The 26,981-nt window shown below is 53.3% G+C and overlaps 2 protein-coding genes across 2 annotated transcripts; both read left to right on the top strand.

The window, feature by feature from the left end:
- Nucleotides 1-306: 306 nt before the first annotated feature.
- LOC111158153 (chromosome unknown C17orf53 homolog) lies at nucleotides 307-15,440 on the top strand. Its single transcript, XM_022520041.1, has 10 exons — nucleotides 307-333; nucleotides 1,491-1,541; nucleotides 5,001-6,137; nucleotides 7,281-7,364; nucleotides 8,669-8,809; nucleotides 9,610-9,718; nucleotides 9,906-9,991; nucleotides 10,283-10,408; nucleotides 12,277-12,394; nucleotides 15,147-15,440. Exons 1-10 carry the CDS (start codon nucleotides 331-333, stop codon nucleotides 15,236-15,238), a joined length of 1,947 nt encoding a protein of 648 aa, XP_022375749.1. The 5' UTR covers nucleotides 307-330; the 3' UTR covers nucleotides 15,239-15,440.
- A 4,355-nt stretch (nucleotides 15,441-19,795) lies between these two features.
- Nucleotides 19,796-26,793, top strand: LOC111158198 (ankyrin repeat and SOCS box containing 16). Its single transcript, XM_022520114.1, has 5 exons — nucleotides 19,796-20,096; nucleotides 21,849-22,116; nucleotides 25,179-25,671; nucleotides 26,044-26,157; nucleotides 26,608-26,793. Exons 1-5 carry the CDS (start codon nucleotides 19,796-19,798, stop codon nucleotides 26,791-26,793), a joined length of 1,362 nt encoding a protein of 453 aa, XP_022375822.1.
- Nucleotides 26,794-26,981: the final 188 nt, after the last annotated feature.

Below are 26,981 nucleotides of genomic sequence, written 5' to 3'. Positions count from 1 at the left end.
TTTAAGGCCGAGGCGGAAGACAGAGGAAGAAGAGTCTTTGCGTCGGCGGGATAGAAATAGGCCCGCCCCTTTAAGAGGGCGGAGACGCCGGAGTGGCGGCGACTTCGAAAGCAGCCACGGGCTTCAGCCCCCGGCTTTCCGGCGACCCCCTCTCGGCCCCCGCCCGAGTCGCAGAGTCGTGACTTTCCGACCTCGCACCAGAGACCCCGCAAGTCCGGACTCCGACTGTCCCGCCCGGGACAAGTCCGAGGCCCCGGCGACCCCTCGAGTGGGGGGCCTGCCCGGCTAAACCCCCTCCCCGCCCGGGGTCAGAGGCCGCCTGCCGTCGCCATGGTAATGCCGCGCCCGAGGCGGTGGAACTGCCGCACAACCGGGTTATTAGGGTTTGGGTCAGAGCTTGGTGGCCTCGGGACACCTGGGCTCTAGTCAGGGCTTGCCTGGAGACCCTGGGAAGGTTCTCTCCACGCACCTCCTTTTGGGCCTGCTTCCCTCCTGCTGCTCTTACCTCTCTTCTTGGAGAACTGCTCGTGGTTCTCGGTGTGCCCGAACGTCACGCCTCCAGAGCCGACCCCCTCCCCCCCCACCCCGTACCCCCTGATCCTTGAGCACTGGGTTGCGGCGGTGTGTCTCACTATAGCTCTTGCTGCTCTGGCAACGGGGGGCGGGGGTAGGCACAGCTTGACACATGTCTAAGAACTGCCCACAGCAGCCCTGCTGCCTAGAAAGAAGGAACTCTGGGCCAGGGCATCCAACCCTCCTGGGACGCTGGCTTTGGCACATGGGATTAGGTAGAAGGAAACCACTTGCTTCAGAAACGAGGCCACTGTACTGGGCATGCTTGGATTTATGGTAGCCTCTCTGACGTTTCACATAGGTTCCCCAGGCCAACTTTTTGGGATGTTGCAAAATCCTTCAGCCCATGTGCCCAGTGCTCATGCTAAAGAATGACCCATGCACCCTTTTAAGCCTTCCCCTTGCCTCTTCCTCCCTCTTCCAAGGTGAATACAGATGGACCCGAGTGGATTATTTTGCAAGAAAGGATTCCGAATCCTCTAAATCTTTTTTTTTTTTTTTTAAAGATTTTATTTATTTGACAGACAGAGGTCACAAGTAGGCAGAGAAGCAGGCAGAGAGAAGGGGAAGCAGGCTCCCTGCTGAGCAGAGAGCCCGATGTGGAGCTCTATCCCAGGACCCCGGGATCATGATCTGAGCCCAAAGGCAGAGGCTTAACCCACTGAGCCACCCAGGCGCCCCTGAATCCTCTAAATCTTTTTTTGTTTGTTTATTTTTGAATCCTCTAAATCTTTAAGTAAATCCGATCTCTTCCCTCTTCATCCCTTATTCCTCCCTCAACACTAGGGGGAAAAAAACAAAAACAAAAACAGTACACCCGATGGTCTTGTTAGAATTGGAAAGAAGCGTAGTAAGGACAGAATGTACTTGTAAGCAGTATCTCTCCTCCAACCTCAATTGCTTTGTTTTCCTTTCAGGCATGCAGTTTGCAGAAGCTGTTTACTGTGGAAGAGGAGTTTGAAGATGAGGTAAGGAAGTGTTGGTGATCAGAGATAGCAGAGGACGTCTTGAGTTGTCAACACCCAGACCCAGAACATTTCGAAGCAGTCTGCCCCAGCCTCCTTTTACTTGACATGTATAGCTTTTTTGTCTGTGAGAGGCTGAGAGAAGATGAGACATGTAAACAACCCACTTAACTGTTTTAGAGACAGAAAAACAAAAGATGTGAGCTGCCTAATTGACATACCTTTAAATTACTAGGGCCCTTGCCTGGAAGCTGTGTCATGTGAATGATTCAGTTCACCTTTATGATGACATACTTGAGGTGGGAAGAAAGTTTATGGAGAGCCACAGACAACACAGTTAGTGGATGGCAGGAGGCTTGGGGTCACCAAGTCGCTACATGAGCCAGGGCAAATTACTTCATTCTCTGGCCTTCTGTTTTCTCTTCTATAATAGGAGGGATGTTCTTCTGCCTCAAATACTCTTTCCTCTTGCTCAGAAGATGAGGGATTAGACTATATCAGAAGCTAGCACGTCAGAATCACCCCTGCTGAGGCCTTTCCACACACCAATTAAATCGGAATTTCTGGGGATGGGCCCAGGCAGGGCTGTTTCTAATCTCGGGGTATAGTCAGAGATCACTGAACTAGCTAGCACTCCCCGCAGCTCTCTTCCCGCTCAGATCCAAAGGATATAGTTTGGTCTGGGAGGCCCAAAATGGATACCTGAAACCCTTTTCAGAAAGAGGCAGGATTTAAGCAGGCAAAATGCAAAAGAGGTAAATTAACCTGTTTAAGAACACACCACCAACAACCAGGATGAGGTCTTGGCCTCCTGATTCCAGGCTAACATACATAGATACTAAACTATATTTATAGAGTAGAATTGCTTTCTTTTATCAATGACAAACCTTTCAAACTTGCTTTTTGTCTCCCAGCACTGTGCTTTAAAAATCGAATTTAGAATTTGTCAAGATGGGGCGCCTGGGTGGCTCAGTGGGTTAAGCCGCTGCCTTCGGCTCAGGTCGTGATCTCGGAGTCCTGGGATCGAGCCCCGCATCGGGCTCTCTGCTCTCTAGGGGGGCCTGCTTCCTCCTCTCTCTCTGCCTGCTTGTGATCTCTTTGTCAAATAAATAAATAAAATCTTTAAAAAAAAAAAAAAAAAAGAATTTGTCAAGATGCCCCATTTGTATCTAGTCTGGTGATGAAAGCTGCACCGGGGACCCTCTGGCAGCCCAAGGCCCGCACTCCCCTTCCTTTGAGGCTTTTGGAACCTAAGGTTTGAAAGCGAAGACAGACCTTCCTCAGACCTCTTAAAAACCGGTCTCTGGCTTGTCTCATTCATTGAGGCCCTAAGACATAGTGACAGGGACACATATGGGTTCTAGTCCTGGTTCTGTGAAGTTATTTAACTTCTGAGTCTCCATTTCTGCATCCATAAAGCAGGAATAATAATAACACTTATTAGGACCATCGTGAAAATTCATTGAGAGAATTCCGGTAAAATGTGTATGTGGTCCCGGGCACCCAGTGCCATTTCAAATTGTAAGATGTTTTTGTCATCACTTGGGGACTTGAATTTTGCTTTTACAAAAAATTCAAAATTGCCAGCTTTGTTGAGGAGATGTGTCCCTGTCTTTGCCTTTCAGCTTTGGAGATGTGTAATTACAGGCTGAAAAAGTGACTGCTAAGTGTCCCTTTCGGGTCTTACCAGGTGATGAGAGGACTTCGGGGCTGGCAATGGGATTAAGAGTGAAGGTCTCTGGGGTACCTGGCTGGTTCAGTGGAGCATGTTGGCTCTTGATCCCGGGGTCTTGAATTCGAGCCCCATGTTAGGCATAGAGATTACTTAAAAAAAAAAAAAGAAAAAGAAAAAGAGTGAAGGACTCTGACAGTTCAAGTTTCTGTTCTAAGACCAGCCTCTTTCCTCCTTCCTCAGGCAGATGACATCATGTCTAAGAGTGAGCTCTTTAGGAGAAAAGGATTGTCAGGATTTCATTGCTACTGTAATTCTAATATCGTTATTGCTAAACCCCATGGCAGTCCCGCTGGGGTATGCCATTCTCCTGACAATACATAAAGCAGGGAAAAACCCTTCTCTGGCCCAGACAATCCAATGCAGCACCAAAGGAAGAGGTGGAGGGGACCTACCTGTCAGTTAAATCAGCAGTTCTGACTCAAAAACACCCTCAGAACAGGTCTGTTGCTCTCGAAGGTGTCAATCTCACCTTGCTTCCCAACTGGAATCCATACTTAATTTAACCTGCCTGAAAAGCTATATTTAACTTCTGCCTATTTTGCTGGATCCAGGGCCTCTCTGGCTTACTGAAGGTTGTGTGTGTGTGTGTCTTGGGGCAGGGGGAGAGGAGTGGGCTGAGGACAGGCAGCATGACCGCTGGAGAGACCCCTGTTGCACAGGCTGGACACCAGAAAACTTATTTCCTTGAGATGGGTGTGTAATCTTGGGTGATTCGATTCCTTGGTGCCCTGGTATGTTTGCTTCTGCCTGCTCCCCTGAGTACCACTGCTCCCCCATGCCCCGAGAGAAGCTACCTATAGACTGAGCCTTAGAATGTTTCTTTTTTTTTTTAAGACTTTTTTCTGCAAAATTTTAATTAATTAATTAGTTTATTTATTTTTAGAGAGGGGAGGGACAGAGGGAGAGAGAAGGAATCTCAAGCAGACTCCATGCTGAGCGTGGAGCCCAATGCAGGGCTCCATCTCACAACCCCGAGATCATGACCTGAGCCGAAATCAAGAGTAAAACGCTTAACTGACTGAGCGACCCAGGCGCCCCTCTTCATATTTTTATTTAAGTTCAAGTTAGTGGGGCGCCTGGGTGGCTCAGTTGGTTAGGCGTCTGCCCTCAGCTCGGGTTGTGATCCTGGAGTCCTGGGATCGAGCCTCACATTGGTCTCCTGGCTCAGCAGGGAGTCTGCATCTCTCTCTACCCACCCTCTCTCCAACTCACGCTCTCTATCTCTCAAATAAATGATTGGAATCTAAAAAATAAATAAAATAAATTCCAGTTAGTTAACATACAGTGCTAAAGATTTTATTTTTAAGTAATCTCTACATGCAACGTGGGACTTGAACTCACGACCCTGAGATAAGGAGTCGCATGCTCCACCCACTGAGCCAGCCAGGCGCCCCTGGATGGTTCTGGTAGAAGTCTGGGGATGGTGGGGCGCCTGGCTGGCTCATTCCGTGGAGCATGCGACTCTCGATCTTGGGATCACAAGTTTGAGTCCCACAGTGCATGTAGACATTACTTTAAAAAATAATAGTAAAATCTTTTTTAGAAGTCTGGAAGTGGGCTCATAGGCAAGGTCAAAGGTGGTAAAAGACCCCACCATGGCCTTTCATGCCTTGGTTTCCCGCTTCCATGTATCTGCTTCCATGTACCTGCTGCATCCCTGCAAGAGTAGAAGCAGAGTGTTTCTTGATGTCCGGATGCCAAGAACCACCATCTTTGCTTCTTTGTAGGACTTCTTGTCTGCCGTGGAGGATGCAGAGAATCGGCTTGCTGGCTCGCGGCCTATGAAGGCTGGGTGCCTGAGACCCTCCTCTTCCAGCCCACGGGACTCTGGGCAGGCACAGTCTCCCGGGCAGCTGCCATCCGGCCCCGCTGCTCCTTCAGAGGCTTTGGGCCCATCAGCCCTGGGACTCCGCCTTTCTAACTCCAGCATGCCCGCGGCCATCAGGGGTCCACCTTCTGTAGGAACAGCCTCCCTAAGACCTATCCCGACTTCTAGCAGCTGGACTGGCCATCAGAGACGAGTGGCACTGGCGGAAGTGCTCAAAGTGCCACCCAGACGCCAAACCTCTGCCTCCCACCCCCTGCTCGGGTTTGAGAGCCAGCAGCCGGTAACTGGGGGCTTCGAGGGGCCTGAACAAGATGAATTTGATAAGGTCCTCGCAAGCATGGACCTGGACCTTGGAGGCAGCAGTGAGGCCCCAGGAATCTTGGCCACCTGGCATCAGGAGGACTCAGCGGTGGCTAAAAAGGCCCGGGTCACTGAGCTGAGTGGGTCTTGCCTGAAGGGGCCCGTGCCTGCCCCCAACATGACTAGTGTCCTGTCAGCCCATGGTGAGCCTCCAGAGCCTGTTGTCCACTGCAGGACTCCAGAGCCCCATGCGAGATCGGCTGCCACCAATGACCTTCCCATTCCTGTTCAGCAGCCCCGCTGGGAAGCCTGTCGGGGGGGCCCCCTTCTTCAGGCACCACAGCCTCCCCAAGCAGCTGGCAGGCCTGTTCAGAGCTGCCCTCAAAACCGTTTCCCTGGTCACTCATTCCAGTGTCCAGACGCCTCCATACCTGGCAAATCTCATTTTCCCGGACCACGGACTCCCAACTCCATGTGCTCTACTCCCTCAAGGACTATCTCCGGATCGTTTCCTCAGAGCCCCTTAAGACCCAGAGCACCAGTGTCTTCTGTCAGGTGTCCTCTCAGCACCCCAAAGAGCACCCATTCCTCCCCGGTTCCCCAGACAGCTCTGCAGACGCCCATCGTCACCAACCACTTGGTGCGGCTGGTCACTGCCGCCCACCGGACACCCCAGCAGCCCGCCAGCCCCAAAACACGGCGCTTCCCTGGCCCAGCCGGGGTCCTGCCTCACCAGGTGAGGGACAGTTGTCCCAGACATGGGGGGTGGGGGGTGGCGGAGGAGGGAATGAAGTGTGGAGAGAGGGTTTCCAGAGCTTCGGTAGAAGTTAAAAGAAGTGGGAAGGAAGAACTGAATACCACAGGTGAGAGAGGCGCTCCAGGCTCTGAGAACCTCACACCTTTCCTTTGTTGAGCACCTGCTGTTTGCTAGCACTGGGGCAGTAAGAGCCACTCACTTTGTTTGCTAATTTGGAGCTGAGAACACGAAGGTTAAGATGGGCATGGCTCCCATCCCAAGTTGTCCACAACACAGCAGAAGCAGCAGATGCAAACGAGCGGTGAAACGTAAAATGCAGAGTGTCCCTCGGTGCTGCGGAGACTCTGGGTTCCTTGGGGTGACTGAGTGGGCTTTGGAGGGTCAGGTAGGAGGTAGATGGACAGGTGCGTGTAGGAAAGCTGTGCTCTGGGGGACATCTCAGCAGTGGGAAGACAGGGAAGAGAAGGTGCAAAGGCCCAGAGGCAGAAGGGCAGGATGCTGTCAGAGGTACACAGAACAGGCCACTGCGGCGGGCGTGTGGTGTCAGCAGGGGGAAGCTGTGCTGTGCCAACTGTTTGGAGTCAGTGGTGGTGGAGGGACAGTTTCCGTCAAACCATCTTGGATCAGATCCCAGATAACGGGACCCTGAGCGTCTGGTCTGGTGTGATTGGTGCACTCCTTTCCTCATTTTAATGCTGGTTCAAATCATTTCTGCCTGTTCCTTGCCCTTCGCTGGCACTCTAAGGGAAATCCAAGGAGGCCATCCACATTCCTCCTGGGCTGGATCCCTGTGGGGAAGGGTTAGGTCCCTGAGAAGGGACTTGGAGAAAGCTGCCTCTGTGCCTATCCCAGGCCTCCCTATCCGGGTCATTGGCTCCTTCAGGAAGCCCTGGGTTTTGCTCCTGGGCCAGCTCCAGCTTCCTCACATTCCCCAAACAATCCCCAAAGCATCTTTTTTGAGCTGCCAGCAAGGCTCCTGAGACTTCGTTAGGAGAGCTGTGATATGTGTTAATTGTCCCCAATAGTTTCCTGAACTCATTATGTAACCCAGACAAGAAGCTGTACTTGTGAGTAACAGCTGCCGCGCGTGCTCTCGCCTTCCCGTTCTCTCTCCCCTTGTAGCTCAGCGGAAAGCATCTGGAGGAGATCATGGTTTCTACGCCCCAGACTCCGACTCATGGTGCTCTGGCTAAATTCCGGACAGAGGTAACTAGTTCCACGCCTATGCTGACTTTCTGGGCATCGTTTAACGGTGAGGGACACCCCTGTGGGTTTCAGGAGTTGAGAAGCGGAGTCTGGGGTACTAGGCCTTTTCCGGGGCTCCCGCACCAGAGGTACATGGGGAAGGCCGTTTGGGGATGTGGTGGTTTTACTGGCCGAAGATGAAGCCTGTCCTGATGCCGACCGATGTCACACGTCCAGTCTTCTTTCTCACCTAAGAAAGAAGGCCCAGCTAACTCCCATCTTCCCTCAGGGGAGGGCAGTGTCACAAGTATTAGGAAATTGTGTCTCGGGAACCCCTCCTCAGCAGGTTTCTGGGAATTGAGCTGGGAAGGATCTGCCTTCGTCTGGCCTCCAGTGGGTTCCTTTTGGGTGGGTGAGACCCATCTTCCCTCCTCACCGGGGTTCTGGTTGACCTGCTCTACCCTCAGACCCACTTTTGCTTTTAATTCTCTTTGCTGCCCATCCACAGATCCATCCGGTTACAAAGCTTTTCTTTTAAAAAAAAAAAAATTTTTTTTTAAGATTTTATTTATTTATTTGACAGACAGAGATTACAAGTAGGCAGAGAGGCAGGCAGAGAGAGAGGAGGAAGCAGGCTCCCTGCTGAGCAGAGAGCCCGATGTGGGGCTCGATCCCAGGACTCTGAGATCATGACCTGAGCCGAAGGCAGAGGCTTTAACCCACTGAGCCACCCAGGCGCCCCAAAGCTTTTCTTTTTTAAAGATTTTTTATTTATTTATTTGGGGGAGGGCAGAGGGAGAGGGACCAGCAGACTCTTCACTGAGTGCAGAGCCCAGCGCTGGGCTCAGTCCCACAACCCGAGCAGAAATCAAGAGTCAGACGCTCAACCGACTGAGCCACCCAGGTGCCCCAAACATTTTTTAGTGTAAGAAGGTTAGTAGTTAAGCCAGAGGCATCCCAAGTAAAATGTGACTGGTTTCAAAATGGCTAAGGCACTCTGGAAACCTGTCAGTGTGAGGGCGGGGGCTCCACGGCCCCAATACTTCTCGAGTCTATTACACAAGTGACATAGCCTTTGGCTTCAGTGCAACCAAAGTTAGGACCTGATATAAAATAAAATAAAATAAACCTTTGGTATTGCTGCTTAGTGAAAGATATGCTATGCAGCAAAATCTCTCATACCGTTTTGTGACGTGGGAGAGGAAGAGACTGGTTACCATGCTACAGGGAATTCGCCCTTCCCTCCCAGCCCCCCATCCTGTCTCAGTCAAGGTCAGAAGTGAGTGGATCCACTCACACAGGCCCCCTCTGCTCTGTGGTACCAGATTGTTACCAGTTCCCAGGCATCAGCAGAGGAGGACTTTGGGCGAGGGCCGTGGCTGGCCATGAAATCTGCTCTGGGCCTAGACGAGAGAGACCCCACCTGCTTCCTCTGTGCCTATAGCATTGTCATGGTGCTGCGGAAGGTAAGGATACTGGGTGCTGAGCTGTGCAAGAAAGACCATTTCTTTTCCTTTCTTTTTTTTAAGATTTTATTTATTTATTTGACAGCGAGAGAGACAGCAAGAGCAGGGGGAGCAGAGAGGGAAAAAACAGGCTTCCCGCTGAGCAGGGAGCCCAGTGTGGGGCCTAATTCCAGGACCCTGGGATCATGACCTGAGCCCAAGGCAGACGCTTAACGAATGAGCCACCCAGGCACCCCAAGAAAGACCATTTCTACCCTTTCTACCAACCTGCTGTCCTCCTCCACCTTAGGAAAGGGGGCTGTCCTTTTGCTCCCTCTCACCCCAGGCCTATCTCCAAGCAGCTACATGGAGTCCCTTTGGTTGTATCTTCTCCTCACCCAGCATTTCACTACTACTGGTCACAGGTAGAAGGTGAAAGTGGGGTATGGGTATGTCTCTGCGTGTCCAGGCCCTGGATGAGATGGGGTGAGCACACAGCTACCCTTCAAGCTCCCAAGAGGTTCCCACCTCATGTGAGGACACATGCCCATGGCCCGCGGAGGTGGAGCTCTGTGTAAATACACATATGCTGGAGAAAGGAAGCAGGGGGTAGTGATAAATGAAGGCCCTGCCAGCCTCAGGTCTGCTAGAGAGACAGGATGAGGCCTTCAGACCGCCCTTCTGCCCTCCACAAAAGGAAGATCACCATGTCTTCCTCGGCCCCCCTCCCCACCCCCTCCCCACTCCAGTTGCCCTGGCCCACTTGGGAACCTCACTGGTGGGATGCCGCTTGCTCAGCAAATGCCTCTCCTCGTAACCAGGCAGCCCTAAAGCAGCTCCCTAGGAACAAGGTCCCCCACATGGCCGTGATGATCAAGTCCCTGAGGCGGAGCGTGATGGACGCCAGTGTGGTTTTCAAGGACCCCACAGGTGAGCAGTCAGGCCCTGAGCGGGTCTGATGAGTGGCCTTCGCTGAGTTCAGGGGATGAGGAAGAGTCATCCTCTCCATCTGCAGACGGGAAAATTGAGGCAGTGAGTGGCCCACTTCCCAGCCAGGGCCCAAAGCCGTCCCTGTGCTGCCCTTGACCCAGCCTGATGGGCCACGTGGTATTTGCAGGAGAGATGCGGGGCACAGTGCACAGGCTGCTGCTCGAGACCCGCCAGAGTGAGCTGAAACCTGGCTCGGTGCTGCTGCTAAAGCAGGTGAGGGGCGCCCCAAATGGGGACCTGCTCTCCAACCCTCCCACTCTGGAGAAGGTCCCTGAGGGGTTGGCCTGGCTCCCATCCTTCGGAGGTGGGTGGGGATGAGGGGTGGTGCTATGAGGGACGGAGGGTGTGGTACACGGTTCTGCTCTGGTCCCAGGGCTGGGGCGAAACCATCCGTGTGACCCCGGTGCCGAGGCCAGCAAGAGAGACGCAGGCGGGGACCGGGTGGCATCTGACAGTGTCTAGGGCTCCACGAGGACACTGACCTTCCCCCGTCCCCGGCTCCAGGTTGGAGTGTTCTCTCCTTCGCTCCGGAATCACTACCTCAACGTGACACCCAACAACCTGGTCCGTGTTTACAGCCCAGAGTTCGGGGATGGGAGCTTCCTCAAGCCGTCTCAGCCCTTCCCCAAGGTAAGAGGAGCAGGATGGAATGGGGACCGACAGGGCCTCTGGAGATGCCTCTGGAGACGGTGCCGCATCCTTCTGTTCCCAGGGCCCCCGCCTGCCAGATGGCACAGTAACAGGACCTAGAGCAGCTGGCTACTTGGTGATCTGATGGCGGGCTTGAGCACCCGGGAGGATGGAGTCACCTGAGAACTAAGGAGACTGTGGGTTTCCCAGGTGGGGGGTGGTGTGGCCCTCAGTAAGTGACTCAGGGTCAGATCTGCTACAGGCGGCGGGGCGCAGAGCAGGGAGCTACGCACGGCCTGTCATGTGAGCCAGCCCTTGCTCTGCATCTGCCCTCCTGGCCTCCACCTCGACTGGTTGGGGGGGGGCACCCGCACAGAACTCAGGAGGAGACACCCCCCCCCCTTTGGGAACTAAGGGAGACTGGGGTTCCAGGCAGCTCCACTCCAGGTTAAGAGTGCAGAGCTGGCCCTTAACTCGGAGCATGGTGTCCCCTCTGTGTCCACCTCCCCCCTTCCTGGGGTCCTGGGTTGTTGGGCCTGGCCTGGGGGTGGGGAGACCTCCTGTCTCCACTCTGCTGGTAATTTGTAACTTGACCTTGCATGGGTCCCATCCCCACTCCTGCTGTTGCTTCATCTAAAAAGCGAATGCTTTAGACTTGATGACTTCTACTCAAGTTACACCTTTCGCTCGGTGGGGCTACTTCCCATTTCCCTCATCTTTCCCCTTAACCTTCCACATTTTCTCAAAATCACCCCACTCCCAAAACCTCAGCCTTCTTTTTCTTTTAAATGTCAAGTTACCCATACACATTGACAAAAATTGAAATGGTACAAAATAAAGCAAAACATAAAACTTACTCTTCTCCTTTCCCATTCCCTATGGCGAATGATGGTCAATAGCTTAATTACTGGGGTGCCTAGGTGGCTCAGTGGGTTAAGCCTCTGCCTTCAGCTCAGGTCATGATCTCAGGGTCCTGGGATCGAGCCCCGCAACCCTGTATCAGGCTCTCTGCTCAGCGGGGAGCCTGCTTCCCCTCTCTCTCTGCCTGCTTCTCTGCCTACTTGTGATCTCTTTCTCTCTGTCAAATAAAAATTAATTAATTAATTAAATTAAAAAATAATAAAAAGCTTATATTCTTTTAAAAAACAGCTTAATTACTAATTTCCGTTACCTACCTGTATATTAGCTAGTTTGCAGATTCTTAAAAGGTTTTTTTGGTGTTTGTTGTTGTTGCTCCATTTAGTGAGGGAAAGAGAGAAAGAGAGAATCTTAAGCAGGTTCCACACCCAGTGCATGAGCGTGACATGGGGCTCAATCTCCCAACCCCTAAAAGCTCATCTTTTTTTTTTTTTTAAAGATTTTATTTATTTATTTGACAGACAGTGAGGGCAGGAACACAAGCAGAGTGAGTGGGAAAGGGAAAGCAGGCTTCCTGCTGAGCAAGAAGCTGATGTGGGGTTCGATCCCAGAACCCTGGGATCATGACCCACGCCAAAGGCAGAAGCTTAATGACTGAGCCACCCAGGCACCCCCTAAAAGCTCGTTTTTAACCCCAGGCCAAATCCTCAACATATTTCTGAATGGCCTCTTCACTCTGTTCCTGGTATATACAGATTTCCTAAAACACCAGATACCAACAGAATTAGGAAAGAAAATGGCCCAAAAAAGTTTTTTGTGTTTTTAATTACTTGCTCTTTGGGGTGTTTGGTATTTCAGCTCCCTCCCCTGGGTGACTGGCCCCTTCCACACTCCTCTGTCGTGTCTTTCCTGAGCCCCTACCTATTCTTTTGAGGTTGTCTGGGTGGTATGGAACTATCCAGAGGGATGTCGGGGGCACAGACATTAGTAACCAGGCCTTCTGTCCCCAGAACCTGGGAAGCTTCCCTGGCAGCCCCCATCATGAGACTGCAAAGTCTGGAAAAGGCTTCAGAACAGCACTGAACGCAGAGGCAGGGGCATACCCCGAGGAAGAGCTCCCAGAAGCAGGTAAGGCAGTCAGCCTACCCAGGAGCAAAAGTGGTTCTCCTTCTATTTCCTCTTGGATAGCACAGCCAGGAGAATCTGGCTACATCTTTTCCCTCCTATTGTGAATCTTTGGGTCTTACAGAATCTTCCAGAAATCAGATGTGGTATCTTTTTTGGCAAGGCTGTAGGCCACAAACTAACTATAGCAGTGTGATTGGGGCTACATAAACAAATACAGTGGTATCCACGGGTCGCCCCTTTTCCAGGCCATGTGGTTACCCACAAGGAGGGGATGGACGGGCACCACCCCTGTGCCACACCTTGAGTCTTCTGGGGGCTGATTTCCCCATTCTTTTTTTTTTTTTTTTTTTAATTTGTCAGAGAGAGAGGGAGAGAGAGCAAGCACAGGCAGACAGAATGGCAGGCAGAGGCAGAGGGAGAAGCAGGCTCCCTGATGAGCAAGGAGCCCGATGTGGGACTCGATCCCAGGACACTGGGATCATGACCTGAGCCGAAGGCAGCTGCTTAACCAACTGAGCCACCCAGGCGTCCCTGATTTCCGCATTCTGACTAAGCTCAGAGATCCTGCAGGCAGGGCTGAGGAGTCAGACATCCATGGGTTTAGGGTGGCACCAAGAAACAGACCTGAGAAGCCCAAACACAGACCTGTCAGGGTATGACCAGCTTGTTCCTTGGGAGGGAGCATCACCCACGTGGAGCGTACACGGTCCAAGTGTGAGCTTTAGCTTTTGGATTCCATAAATTCAACCCTGTCCAGCCCCAAAATTCATGGGATTATGGGTAAGCGTCTCACGTTAATCAAATTCACATTGGACTAATGGATAAACCACATAAGCCAATTTACTTATAGCCTACGAAAAGGTATCTACCCCTTATGCTAGAATCTTCCCTGAGATGTTGCACTCTTTCCTTGTAAGTAAGCTGGTTGACAAGCCAAACCATCATCAGGAGGTTACTGGAGCTCATGAAATAAGTGAGGAGAGTTGTCTGTAGAGTATTGTGGCTGGCGTCACATCTCCATTGTAGGGATAGACTCGCCAAGCAGGCAGCTACCAGCCGTGGCTGGACAGAGCCGGGAGACACCAACACTAGTTCTTTTTTTTTTTTTTTTTAAGATTTTATTTATTTATTTGACAGCTCACAAGTAGGCAGAGAGGCAGGCAGAGAGAGAGGAGGAAGCAGGCTCTCCGCGGAACAGAGAGCCTGATGTGGGGCTCGATCCCAGGTCTCTGGGATCATGACCCGAGCCGAAGGCAGAGGCTCAACCCACTGAGCCACCCAGGCACCCCACCAACACTAGTTTTTACTCTGATTCCCAGTTTCCTAGGCCCACAGAGTCTGCTCGTTGCCCTTCATTTAACATCAAGTTTCCCCGAACATAGTGTAACGAGTGAGGGACACCTTTTTTTATTCTTATTTTTAAGATGTATTTATTCATTTGAGGTGGGGGAGGAGCAAAGGGAATGGAAGAGAGAGAATCGCAAGCAGAGTCCCGGCTGAGCGCAGGGCCAGATGTGTGGCTCGACCCCAGGACCCCAAGATCATGACCGGAGCGAGAATCAAGAATCGGCCGCCCAGCCGACCGACCCCTGCCCCCCAGGCGCCCCATCACCTTTTGTTGTTACAATCAAATTCCAGTCTCACTCCCTAAGTACAGTGCCAGGCACCTTAATTAAATTTTGAATGCTAGGGGCGCCTGGGTGGCTCAGTAGGTTAAAGCCTCTGCCCCCCCCCCCCGCCTGCCTCGCTGCCTACTTGTGATCTCTGTCTGTCAAATAAATAAATAAAATCTTAAAAAAAAAAAAAAAAAGTCCTACCAAAAAAATTTTTTTTGAATGCCAGCAAGCGGACTTCTTTGAGCAGCGTGGTTGTCAGGAGCTCTGTGCCAGGCCGGAAGCTAGCCTCTGCAGGTGTGGTGTCCAGTTCTGACCCCGTGGGCTGCCTGAGCCCATCCATCACACCGGAGCTCCCTGGTTGGGAGCTGTGTGCTTCTGGCCTCAGATGGAGCTTGAGGACGCTTACCACCAGTTGCCTGACCGCTTTAAACTCCATTCTCTCAAAGCGGGGATGGTAAAGAGGAACCACGCCCTCCAAAGGGCTTTGTGAGTTCGGAAAGGGATGAGTACAGCAGGTATGGCCAGGAGCACTGGCTCAGAGAGCGGTAGCTGCTGTTGTTAACTGGGATAGTCCCAGCAGGGATGACTGAGATAGGTGGCTTCCAAGTTCTCAGACACAAGCTTGTAGCTGCAAACTACAGTCAGGGAGAGTTGCTTTCATTCCACGCGCCCAGGAAGGCCGACAGGGGAAGGGACCCATGTCTCACGCTCTTCAGGTGAGAAATGGGATTCCCGAATGCCGTGATTCTGAATGCGTCTGATGGCTTTTTCTGGCCTTTTGCCTTCCTCCATCCAGTGAGCGGGTTGCGCTGGCAGACCTCTGCAGCTTCTCTGGTCAAGCACTGTGCCTCTGGATGGAAAGAGGGCCATCCCCAAGGCCAAGGGGAGCGTCTTTCTTGACAGAAAGGCCCAGGTGTTTTGTCCTTGTCTCTTGTGATGTGTGCATGTGTGGGAAGCAGAGGGAAGCCGGGAGTCCGGCCAGCCTCAGGCCCAGTCACCACTGCCCAGGGGGAGGGAACTCCCCAACTGTGCAGCCAGGTCCAGAACCCCCTGAGAGGCAGGAGCTTGGGACCCGAGTCCCATGGAACCCTAACGTCGTCACTAAGTCCGTCTACCCTCTCCATGTCCCCCTGCAGATGACCTGGATGGACTCCTCAGTGAGCTCCCTGAGGACTTCTTCTGTGGGACCAGCAGTTGGGACTGCCCCAAGGCAGCGCCCCCGCCATGAGCAGGCAGCCTCTCGGCACCCAGGCGAGCCTCTGCTTGTGTCTGATTGGGTCCCAGGGAGAGAGCAAGCCCAGCCTGATGGGACAGCCAACAAAGCTCAGGACTGTGGTTGCCCCCATCCTGGACGCCTTCCCAGGAACACCCTCGTCCCTCAGATTCTGCACTGCTGTCACATTGGGTCTTCCTTTGGCATTCTAGAACCCAGCCCCAAGGATGGCCCTTCTGCTCTACTGTCCTCCAAGCCCTTGGATGCCACCATCCCTTCTCCTCCTGCCAACAGGGAAGGTGTGTCCCCCTCCTGCTTCACCTTGACTTTCGAGGACCCTGATCCCTTTACTCCCTATTCCCTGGACAGCTGAAGAGTCACACCACAGTCGTGGTGACCCATCCCTCTGGTTAGAGGAGGAACACACTCAGACCTTCCTCTGCTTTGTCTCTCCAGGCCTACAGCTGCCCGGCTCACCTGTGCTCAGGGTTCCCAGGTGCAGGGGTGGGACAAGGCTGTGGCGTCTTGTTCGGAAATAAAGCAGCTGTCTGCTTCACTCACCTCCCCCTCTCCTTTCCACCCCCACTGCTCCTTGTCCCGCCCGGCCTACGGCGGTGCCTGGCCAGGACAGAGCCAAGCTGCTCATTTTCCTTCCCTCTCTCACTCTCTTTTCATAAACTTTCCTTTGAGACAGTTTTAGATTGACAGAATTATTGCAAAGATAATCCAGGGAGTTCCTATATACTCCACGCGCAGTGTCCTCTGTCATTAGCCTCTTACACTAGGATGCACACGGCTTACAACCGACCAGCCGCTGTTGGGACACTACTATGAACCAACCTTCATGCCTTATTCAGATGTACGTGGCTCCCCTGTCGTCCTTTTTCTGCTCCAGGATCCCACATTCCCTTTAGTCTCCGGGCCTCTTTAGGCTCCTCCTGGCTCTGACAGCTGCGGAGAGTACGGAGATGATGGTCAGGCATAGTCTAGGATGCCCTCTATTGGAATTTGTCTCCTTAAAGAAAGATGACACCGGGGTTGTGTGTTTTGCTGAGGAAGGCCACAGAGGAAGGCATATTGTCATCACACATCAAGGATGGATGTTGACCTTGATGACCTGACTGAAGTATCGTTTGTCAGGTTTCTCCACTGTAAACTTGCTTCTTCTCCATCTTCATACTGTCCTCTTCGGAAGGAAGTCACTGGGTGCAGCCCACACTTAAGGAACAAAGAGTTATGTCCCACTCTCTCTAAGGACAGATTATGGATAGATAGATTCTACAGATTATAAATAATCTACAGATTATTTGGAATTCTCTCGCATTTCTTAGTCCTACATTCCTATCCGTCTGGACCGTGGGTATTGTTTTATGCGATGGGTTATAATCCAATGCTGCTTTTCTGTGTGGCCCAGCAACTCCTTGTCACCGTAGCTTTGCTCTGCCACCTTTCAGACCGGAGCTGGACAAGGGGCACCTGTGCAGTGTAAAAGGCCTAATTATACCAAGTCGCCAACCTTGTTTTCCTTTCTGGGATGAAGGGAAGAAAGGACTCATCCCCCAGCTCGTGGTGGAGGGAGTGTGGGTTAAAGACCCTAGTCTGACCGCCGGCCTCCCCTGCCTCAGCCCCTGCCTTCCCTAAGGGGCTGTGAGTCTGAGGCCTCCTGTGGGCTCTGTACTACTTCGTACTACTCTCCCAAAGAAAGGCTGATCCCCTGGATCCCAGCCTCAAAGCTGAAGTGAGCGAGTGCTGGAAGAATTCCACGTTCAGCTGGCTGCTGGTTGCAGTGGGGCCCTGTTCTAGAAGACTTTTGTGTTCCAAGCCCAGGAGCAAGAAGGGGCTAATTCACCCGCAGCCCTCCTACCTGAACAGATGTGTGCTTCTAGCTCTCCTGCCCACTGCTGATCCCCCAGCTCTGCGGATGCCGCTCAGACCTGGGCCTGGGCCAGAGGCCGCCTATACTATATGGTCTTCCCGCACCTAAACCATCCCATACCCCTGGCCCGCACTACCATGCCCCAGTCAACTCCCTTGAGCCCTGATCTCTAGGGCTCATGGTCCCGAACAGGGTCCTGGCTTCTGGGTGCTTCGTCACCCTACAGGCTCAGCCCCCAGAAGGCCAGGTGGGGGTCCAATCCCCTAGCACTGAAGTGGGCTCCCTGTGGGTTCGTGTGTGGGTTGGAGTCAAAGCCGCCTTTTTCTGCCCTCAGGAAGCTAAGGACAGGAGACAGAACACAGGACATCTCTGGGGGATGGGGCTGCAGTCCGAGTAGCCTCAGGCTTATATGACACAGACAAGAAGCCTGCAGAGAGGCTGAGGAGGTCAACACAGCCTTGCATCCCGCACGTCATGGCTACTGTATGCCTCAGAAGGAAGGGGACGCCTACCCCACCTTGGCCCCTCTTGGCCCCACCCGGCCCTGTCAGCTCTCAGCCCTGGGAACCCAGCTGTGGGTGCTCAGCCAGGCCGTTGGCGGGGCAATTAAAACACTGAATGGGTTCCAACAGGGTTAATCACAGCGGCCTTTATAGAGGCGCCTTTCTCTGAGGATCTCCAAGACCTTGCAGGGCATGATCTCATTCCTCCTTCTGGGATCTGGGAACCCCCCACCCTGGAACACCGCCAAGAAGCTGGGCCTGGAGTGGGTGAAGAGCAGGGTAAGGGCAGTGCCGAAAGCGGCCCGGGCTGCTGCCACCCACGAGGGCAGGCAGATGAGTGTTTGTTCTGGCCGAGAACAAGGGCCCTCAGTCAATGCCCTGCACGTAAGGGACCGGCCTGCAACGAGCCAAGCGCTCCCGAACCCCACATTGAGACCTACTGTGTGCCAGGCCCGGCTGGGTTGCAGAGACCCTGCTGAATAAATTCGGGTCCTGCTCTGGAGCCCCCATCCAGCATGGCAGACTTCCGTCCACAGCAGGTCGGGACAGGCCCTTGATGAAGTCCGTGTGCGGTCCTCCCAGAGCAGGGGTCAGGGAATGGCCGGGAAGGCTGAAGGGCCGCCATGAGGCTCTGAGCCCAGACACTGGTCTTGCCTGGAGAGGGCTGAGGTTGCAAGCCCGCAGAAGTTTTCAAACTAGGAAATGAACCATTTTAGACAGATCCTTCCCCTTGGGCGGCAGAGCAGAGAGGCTGTGGCCAAAGAGGAACACCAGGAGACTGGGCTAGTCCCGGTGAGGGGCACTGAGACGGTGACTGACAGCGTGAGAATGGGAGCTGGAACTTGTTTGCCTGCGGGACAGGGAGAGGAAGAAGTCCGAGGTCTCTGAGCTGGGGTGGCTGCAGAGCCAGGGAGGGGAGGAAGTGTGGTGGGCAGGGGAGCTGGGGGGAGTCCACTGCGCTGGGGGAGACAGGCCAGGGCGCCCCGGACCAGGGCGACCCCGCGGGGCTGAGGGGCTCCCCGCCAGCACACTGGGTGAGGTGGGGATGGGTTAGGAGAGTTCCGAGGGGGAGGCTGGGGCTAGCACCCTTTCTGCCCTCCCCTCTCCTTCCCTTCCCGGGCTCTTGGTAGAGCATCTTCGAGCGCTATTTCATGGCCTCATTCCTCCCCCTAGAGGCTTCTGGAAGCAAAGCTGCTTTCTCCTGAGGGTGAATGGATTTGTGGCTTGAATTCTTTGGTCAGAGTCCCCAGAGTTGCCTGGGTCAACTCCTTGGCCTTCCTCAGGCAAGCAGGTGAGCCGTTTTAGGAGCTGGGGGCTGGAGGGACACAAGATTTGTGGCGGGTGGTTTCTAGAGATCGTGCTGTCGTGCTAGGAGTGTGGGGGAGAGGCTCCCATCACTGTGCATCCTCAGGTGGCCACAGCAGCAGGAGCCAAAGTGCTCCATCTACGCCGTCTGGCCAGCTGGGGTCCTAGTCCTAGTCCTCCACCGCTCACCAACTGTGACCCTGAGTGAGAAATTTTACCTTGTTAAGCCTTCAGTTCCTCATGGTTTAAATTGACAGAAAAGCACCCATTTCAGAGGTGTTCCACTGTGGTCCTTAGCCCGATTATATAACTCATTGTCAAAACCAAGCTTTTCCCCTCCGTGAGCCAGGAAGTATGGCCCCTGGAGTAAAGATGGATGTGAAAGTGACGTCATTATCGCAAATCCCGTGCACAAGTGCGTAGTTACCGGGACCACTGCAGGCCCTGGAAGGCTGTTTGGACTCCTCTCCACCAGCCCTTACTTCCCGGGCTGGGGTCTGCCCTCCAGCCAATCTGAGCAGCTAGGGGCTTGAGCTCCCCCTCCCTGTCCTGACCATCTCCCAGATGGACTGTTCCACTCCCCTGGGACCTTGCCAACCCAAGACGCTCACTCCAGAGGATTGGGATGATGCCCCCTCCAGAGGGTATCAACAGGGGCAGGGCTTGGCCCTGGCCCTGGGCTGGGGGTTGGCCCAGTACCTTCTCTACACCAGGACCATGACTCTGGGCAAATGGTGTTTACCATTACTATTTATAGCCTCAGCTGCTCCTCTGGCCGGGTCACGAGTGAGGGGCAGGGCGGCTCCTCCGAACGAGGGTGGTAGTCGGGCTGAGGGGAACCCGGCTGTGCCCAGCTGCCACCACCCAGACCCCCCGGGCCCCTCCCCAATGGCTGAGGAGACCTTCCCCTTCACCTCGTCCACGCTGCGGGCTCTCCGCCTGCAGCGGGAGTGGCTGGAGTGGGAGGACCGGCGGCGGGCTGCGGCCCAGCAGTGCCGGAGCCAAAGGTGCCCCCCCAGTGCCCGGGCCCGACTCACCAGGCCGCGCCACTGCTGCCGAGACCCAGCCGTGCACAACGCTCTGTTCTCTGGTGACCTACAACAGGTCCAAGCCCTGTTCCAAGAGGAAGACACTGCCAACATGATTGTGGAGACTGTGAGCAACCAGCTGGCCTGGTCAGCTGAACAGGGTAGGGAGCACCAGCGGGGCCGAGGAGGACGGAGGGAGAAGAGGGAGGGGACAGGGACGGGAAAGGCTTGGCCCCATCCTCCTTCCAGAACACAGACTAGACCTTTGCTTTTCACTTAGCAGAGATGAGGCATTGTTAGTGGTTTGTATGTCTTTTCAGGATTAAAATTATATTACCATGTGAATTACATAGGAACACAGTTATATTCTAATGCAATCTTTTCTCTGAATATGTGTGCATGTATATATATATGTATATTATAATTTATATATATATAACATATATAATTACACATATGTATAATGTAAAGATTTTATTTTCAAGGGGCACCTGGCTGGCTCAGTTGGGAGAGCATGAGACTCAATCTCAGGGTCGAGAGTTCAAGCCCTACAGTGGGTATGGAGCCTACTTAAAGAAATTTTTTTAAAAGATTTTATTTATTTGACAAAGATCACAAGCAGGCAGAGAGGCAGACACAGAGAGAGGGGGAAGCAGGCTCCCTGCTGAGCAGAGAGCCTGATGCAGGGCTTGATCCCAGGACCCCAAGATCATGACTCCGGCTGAAGGCAGAGGCCCAACCCACTGAGCCACCCAGTAGGCGGCGCTCCTACTTAAAATTAAAAAAAAAAATTTTTAAATTTTAAAAATAAGTAAGATTTTATTTTTTTATTTTATTTTTAAAAGATTTTATTTATTTATTTGACAGAGATCACAAGTAGGCAGAGAGGCAGGCAGAGAGAGAGAGAGAGAAGCAGGCTCCCTGCCAAGCAGAGAGCCTGATGCCTCAATCCCAGGACCCTGGAATCATGACCTGAGCAAAAGGCAGAGGCTTTAACCCGCTAAGCCACACAGGCACCCCTGTAAGATTTTATCTTTAAGTAATCTCTGCACCCACTGTGGGACTTGAACTCACAAACCTGAGATCAAGGGGCTCATGCTCCACCAACAGAGTCAGCCAGTCCTCCCCACATAATATATAGTTTTTTTAATTTGAAAGAGAGAGATTGCACATATGGTGGACAGGGTGAGAGGGGGGAGGAGAAAGAAAATCTCCAGAAGACTCCCCACTGAGTGTGGAGCCCACTGTGGGACTCATCTCAGGACCCCAAGATCAAGACCTGAGCCAAAATCCAGAATAGGATACCTAACCAACCGAGCCACCCAGTCTCCCTGTCCCCACATAATATTTTAAATAGTCACATAATTCATATTGTATGAGGGTCCCATGGTTTATATAACTAGCCCCCAAATAGACTGGGTAGATTTGGGGTCCCAAGATGAACCTCTCAGCCCACTCTTCTTTCCCTGCCCCCATCTCTTATTCTCCCCCTCTAGGCTCCTTGGTCACTCCCAAGCTCAGCTCCAGGCCCTTCTATGTATAGCTCAGACTCACCCCCAACCCCACAGCCAGAACACCCTAGTGAACAACCAGGAACCAAGGAATCCATCAGGAGCTCAAAGAGCCAGAGGTTTCCTTAACAGGATTAACTCTCCTTCCGTTGCCCTTGTGATTTTAAAGAGCAATTACTTTTTTTTTTTTTTTCTATGACACACATACTATACAGATTGACAAACTGTTCTGAAAGGCAGTTCCAATACACACTCCCAGTTGAGGGCTTGAATGAGCCCCTCTCCATAGCTACAGCCTGGGGCATGATACATGTTGGGCCAAGGGTACAGAGGGACAGCCACGGTCAGGGCCTGCCCTGTGAGGCTCATGCACCTCTCCCCAACACTGCCTGCTCTCCCCAGGGTTCTGGGTGCTGACCCCCAAGACAAAGCAGACAGCGCCCCTCACCATCGCTGCCAGCCGAGGCTACACTGACTGTGCCCGCCACCTGATCCGGCAGGGAGCCGAGCTGGATGCCCGGGTTGGGGGGCGGGCAGCCTTGCATGAGGCCTGCGCCCGGGCCCAGTCTGACTGTGTGCAGCTGCTGCTGACCTTCGGTGCCAAGGCCAACATGTTGTCCGAGGAGGGCACGACCCCCTTGCACCTCTGTACAGCGCCTGAGTCCTTGCAGTAGGTACCTGGGGGAGGGGTGTGTGTGTGTGTGTGTGTGTGTGTGTGTGTGTGTGTGTGTGTACCTCACATACCCACATCCTCACAACAGTCGGGGAGACAGATCTCATTCCACTGGTGAGAAAACTGAGGCTCAGAAAGGTTTAGGGACTTGTCCAAGGTCACATATGCTAAGCCCAGGAGGCAGAAGCCTTGTTGCCTTTTTGGAAAACCCTGTTCCAGCTATAGTCCTCTATCCCCTTTGAGTCCTCTGTAGCCGAATTCCTACCTGTTTTAAGGTGAGCATCAAGAAAGATGTTTCCCAACCTTAGTGCAAGGCCTCCCCCCAAATTCCCTCCTCCCACATTTTTAAGATCAACAGTTTTTTTGAGAGGGGGCGTGGAAGTTTGGGCAAAATGGGTGAAGGGGAGTGGGAGATACAGGTTTCTGATTATGGAATGAGTAAGGCTTGGGAATAAAAGGCTCAGCGTTAGTCAGTGATACTGTAATAGCACGGAAACGGGACAGATGGTAGTTACACTTGCGAACAGAGCATAATGTATAAACTTGTCAAGTCACTAAGTTATACACTTGAAACTAATGTAACATTGAGTGTCAACTATACTTTAAAACAACAATAACAACAACAACGGGCTTTTTGACCTCCTGCGTGATGGTATTTGTACTTTCAAAAATCAGGTCCACAGGGGTGCCTGGATGGCTCAGTGGGTTAAAGCCTCTGCCTTCGGCTCAGGTCATGATTCCAGGGTCCTGGGATCGAGCCCTGCATCGGGCTCTCTGCTCACCAGGGAGCCTGCTTCCCTCTCTTTCTCCGCCTGCCTCTCTGCCTACTTGATCTCTGTCTGTCAAATAAATAAATTAAATTAAATTTAAAAAAAAATCAGGTCCACAGCCAGGGCTGGCCGTGGTGGACACCCCACAGCCCACATGCTGGGGACTTCTCCCTAGCCGGATCCAGATCAGTGGTGGACCCAGAAGTGATTTCAATTTTCCAGCCCTTTCTTGAAAAACTTTTTTAAAAGATTTATTTATTTGAGAGAGAGAGAGAGAGCACAAGCGCGTGCATAAAAGGGAGGCGGGTCAAAGGGGGAAGCAGACTCCCTGCTGAGCAGGGAGCCTAATGCAATGCGGGACTGATCCCAGGACTCCAGGATCATGACCTGAGCCCAAGGCAGTCGCTCAACCAACTGAGCCACCCAGGTGCCCCTTTTCTTGAATTTCTTGAATTCTTGAATTCACAGTGTGCTTTCCAACAGACTTTATCCCTTTAAGTGAAACTTACTGAAACCCTACTGAATGAGCTTTTCAGTGTTATTTACATGTAGTATTTAGAAACAAAACCTAGCCCATTACTAGAATTGACTGAGGAAATAAGTTCAGCAGTTTCATAGATGGCTGGCGGCTACTGCGTTTTTGCCCCTTTGCCCCTTAGCCAAGTACCTACTGGACCTGTGCACTGACAGGAGCAGGAATTCTGGCCATTTGAGGGGGAGGGACCCTGCCTCATCAGGGTTTCTTTGGTGTTGCTGTGTCTGCTCCTGGGTTTCCAGTGGCTGCCATTCTGGCTTTTTAATTATAAATTACTGTTAGTTTAATGGCATTTTTTAAAAAGATTTTATTTATTATTTGACAGAGAGAGAGAGACACAGCAAGATAGGGAACATAAGCAGGGGGAGTGGGAGAGGGAGAAGCAGGCTTCCTGATGAAAAGAGATGTGGGGCTTGACCCTAGGACCCTGGGATCATGACCTGAGCCGAAGGCAGACACTCAACTGACTAAGTCACCCAGGTGCCCAGTTTAATGGCATCATTGAGTTTGTTTCATGTTTGGTTTACCCCCTGGTGATTAATGATGCGTATTTGCCTCAACAGTGTTCTGGCCTTTTCTAGAGACAGAGCATGCGCTCCCATGAGATGAGGAGATGAGGGGAGGACGAGGAGGGGAAGAAGGTGAGAGGGAGAGAGAGAATCTTAAGCAGTCTCCACACCTAGTGTTGAGCCCCAGTGGTGCTCAAACTCACAACCCTGAGACCATGACCTGAGCAGAAATCAAGGGTCAGACACTTAGCCCACTGGGCCACCCAGGTGCCCCATGCTCTGGCCTATAGTTTTTCCAGGAATTGGGAGACCATGAAACATGTGCTCCCTAAAATCTGGTTGTTGTTGTTTGGTTCTGTTTGTTTTCTCTAAGGGAAAGTGGAGCAGGTCAATCCCCAAATGCCTTCCTTTGCTTGAGCGGGTGTCACTGGTCTGGAAGGGTGCTCTTCAAGTTTGGTGGCAGAAGAAAATATTAGGACTTCTATTCCTTTTTCTTTCCAGCCCATACCCTTTAATTTAATTTAATTGTTTTAAGGATTATTTATTTATTTATTTATTTGACAGAGAGAGAGAGAGAGAGAGAGAGAGAGAGATCACAAGAAAGCAAAGAGGCAGGCAGAGGGGGGGCAGGAAGCAGGCTCCCTGCTGAGCACAGAGCCTGATGTGGGGCTCGATCCTAGAACCCCGGAATCACGACCTGAGCCGAAGGCAGAGGCTCAACCCAGTGAGCCACCCAGCCTCCCCATCCCTTTAATTTTCTATGTGTAACATTCATAGTGGACACGGTAGTGGGCTTTCAAAACTTTTTGTGCTATCAAAATGTTAGGAGACCACTGGCACGTGATTCAGAACCAGGTCTTGGGGTCCCAATTTGCTCGAGGAGTCAGGTTTTGGAACTAAAGATTAGCCCATGATTGGAATTTACCGAGGAAATAAACAGATTCTGGGAGGGACCATCTGAGGCAGTGAGGAGCATTCTGGCACAGCCTCTACCCTGCTGTGTGTCCTTGGCTGTACTGCTGCCTTCCTCGGCTGAGTTTTCCTTCAGAAGACTGAAGATGCTCCTGGTGACATCCTGGACCTCGCAGCTCTGTTGTTGGTCATGGGGCTTCCGTGAGTCTGATGGTGGACACCAAGGCTCGCCTTGCGGGCATGCAGGATGGGAAGGAAGGGGGGAAAGGGATGACAGCAGACCAGGTCTTGGTACCTCAGGATTTGTCTCTGGGTCTTGTGCCTTGACCCCAGGTGCGCCAAGCTGCTGCTGGAGGCGGGAGCGACTGTGAACGTGGCGGCACAGGACAGTGAGGTGACCCCCCTGCACGTGGCAGCGGCTCGCGGCCTGGAGGAGCACGTGGCTCTCTACCTGGAGCACGGAGCCAACGTACACCTGCGCACCAGCCAGGGCGAGACAGCCCTGAACGCCGCGTGCGCGGGGGCCGAGGGCCCGGGCAGCGGCCGACAGCACCATGCGGCGGCGCGCCGTCTTCTAGCGGCGGGGGCTGATCCCCGCGCTGCTGGCCGCAAGCGCCACACGCCGCTGCACAACGCCTGTGCCAATGGCTGCGGGGCCCTGGCTGAGCTGCTGCTGCGCCATGGCGCCTGCGCTGGAGTGCCCAATGCAGCGGGCCACACACCCATGGACTGCGCCCTGCAGGCCGTCCAGGACGCCCCCAACTGGGAGCCCGAGGTCCTCTTCGCTGCGCTTTTGGACTATGGGGCCCAGCCTGTGCGCCCGGAGGTGAGCGGGGAGAACCTGTGAAAGGAGGCGCGGGGAGCCTGTGACTGGAATTCCCCTACCACCAGGGAAGGGGGTGACAAGAGACTGAGAGCCAGGTCCTGTAGGCAAAGGTCTGTCCTCACCTTGAGAAGGACCGCTGAGAACTATAGGGGAGCGTGTGGAAGGAGAACAGCTCCCAAGGAAACTGGTGGGGGCCAAGAGGTTGCAGCCTCCAGAAGGTGGGGTAAACTGAGGCAGGAAAAGGCCTGAGGAGAGACTCAGACCTTAACCTCCCAAATTTGCATGTGAGTAAGGCTTTGGCTTAGGCTGACCTTGGTTCTGCCCTAGGCTGGGAGAGCCATGGTGACCCTAAGACCCTCTTTTGATTCCTAGATGCTGAAACACTGTGCCAACTTCCCTCGGGCCCTGGAAGTCCTGCTCAATGCCTACCCTTGTGTCCCCTCCTGTGATACCTGGATGGACGCAGTCCTCCCAGAGCTGTGGCAGGTATGTCCACCCCAGGGGCACAGCTCCTTCCTGGGCACTGGGGAGATGGAGAGGAAGGACGAGCCCTAGGCTTCATCCCTCCAGAATGGGCTTCCCAGAGTCTCCTGTGCCCCCCCACAAGCAGCTCAGAACAAGCTCTAATCCCACACATCTCCCCAGCCTCTCTCACCGGCGTGGGCTTTAATCAGGTAGCTCTGACTCAGAGGGCACTGTGCCAGCATCTGTGGAGTGGTGGGTGCAGACATGGCCGAGCCCCCACCCTACAGAGTGGTCCCATCTTCCATGACCTCTGCAGGGCTTCTGGGCTCTGAACCCAAGTCTTTCAAGATGCACCAAACCCCCGGGTGGGTATTGCAAATTCCCCGGGGCCCCCAGTGCTAGGTCATCCCCAGATGGAAGGGCGGGGTCAAGGGTGCTGGGCCATCTGATTGTGTTCCACTCCTGGCTTAGGAGCACGAAGCCTTCTACATCTCAGCCCTGAGCATGGCGAACCAGCCGAGGCGGCTGCAGCACCTGGCCCGACTGGCTGTGCGTGCTCAGCTGGGCAGCCGATGCCGACAGGCCGCCGCCCACCTCCCCCTGCCCCCTGTCCTCAGGGACTACCTGCTGCTGCGTATTGAGGGGCATATCCAGTGAGCCCTAGGCGAGGGTGCTCCCGGAGCTCATACTGCCCCCTCCATCCGTCGTCTCCCTACAACCCCGGAGGACCAACCCCTGGCTCTCTTGTCTACACGCCCTGTGCCCTCCCCCGCCAGCTCCCCCATTCACCGGCTTCTAGAGCTACTTGCCGACCTCCCGCCCGACCCGAGCTTCAGCTTCCAACG

This window comes from Enhydra lutris, unplaced genomic scaffold (assembly GCF_002288905.1).
Source record: "Enhydra lutris kenyoni isolate GAN:26980312 unplaced genomic scaffold, ASM228890v2 scaffoldscaffold57, whole genome shotgun sequence".
Taxonomy (NCBI): Eukaryota; Metazoa; Chordata; class Mammalia; order Carnivora; family Mustelidae; genus Enhydra; species Enhydra lutris.
Note: the sequence above shows the minus strand (reverse complement) of the source record. Positions and strands in the feature narration are given on the sequence as shown.

What these genes read in the sequence shown, in the direction of transcription:
- LOC111158153 (XM_022520041.1), top strand. An exon ending in AAGAGGAGTTTGAAGATGAG is followed by an intron (nt 1,542 to 5,000) that starts GTAAGGAAGTGT and finishes GCTTCTTTGTAG; the next exon opens with GACTTCTTGTCTGCCGTGGA. An exon ending in CGGTGCTGCTGCTAAAGCAG is followed by an intron (nt 9,992 to 10,282) that starts GTGAGGGGCGCC and finishes CCCCGGCTCCAG; the next exon opens with GTTGGAGTGTTCTCTCCTTC.
- LOC111158198 (XM_022520114.1), top strand. Translation starts at nt 19,796, where the DNA reads ATGGCTGAGGAGACCTTCCCCTTCACCTCGTCCACGCTGCGGGCTCTC. An exon ending in GGCCTGGTCAGCTGAACAGG is followed by an intron (nt 20,097 to 21,848) that starts GTAGGGAGCACC and finishes TGCTCTCCCCAG; the next exon opens with GGTTCTGGGTGCTGACCCCC. An exon ending in ACAGCGCCTGAGTCCTTGCA is followed by an intron (nt 22,117 to 25,178) that starts GTAGGTACCTGG and finishes CCTTGACCCCAG; the next exon opens with GTGCGCCAAGCTGCTGCTGG.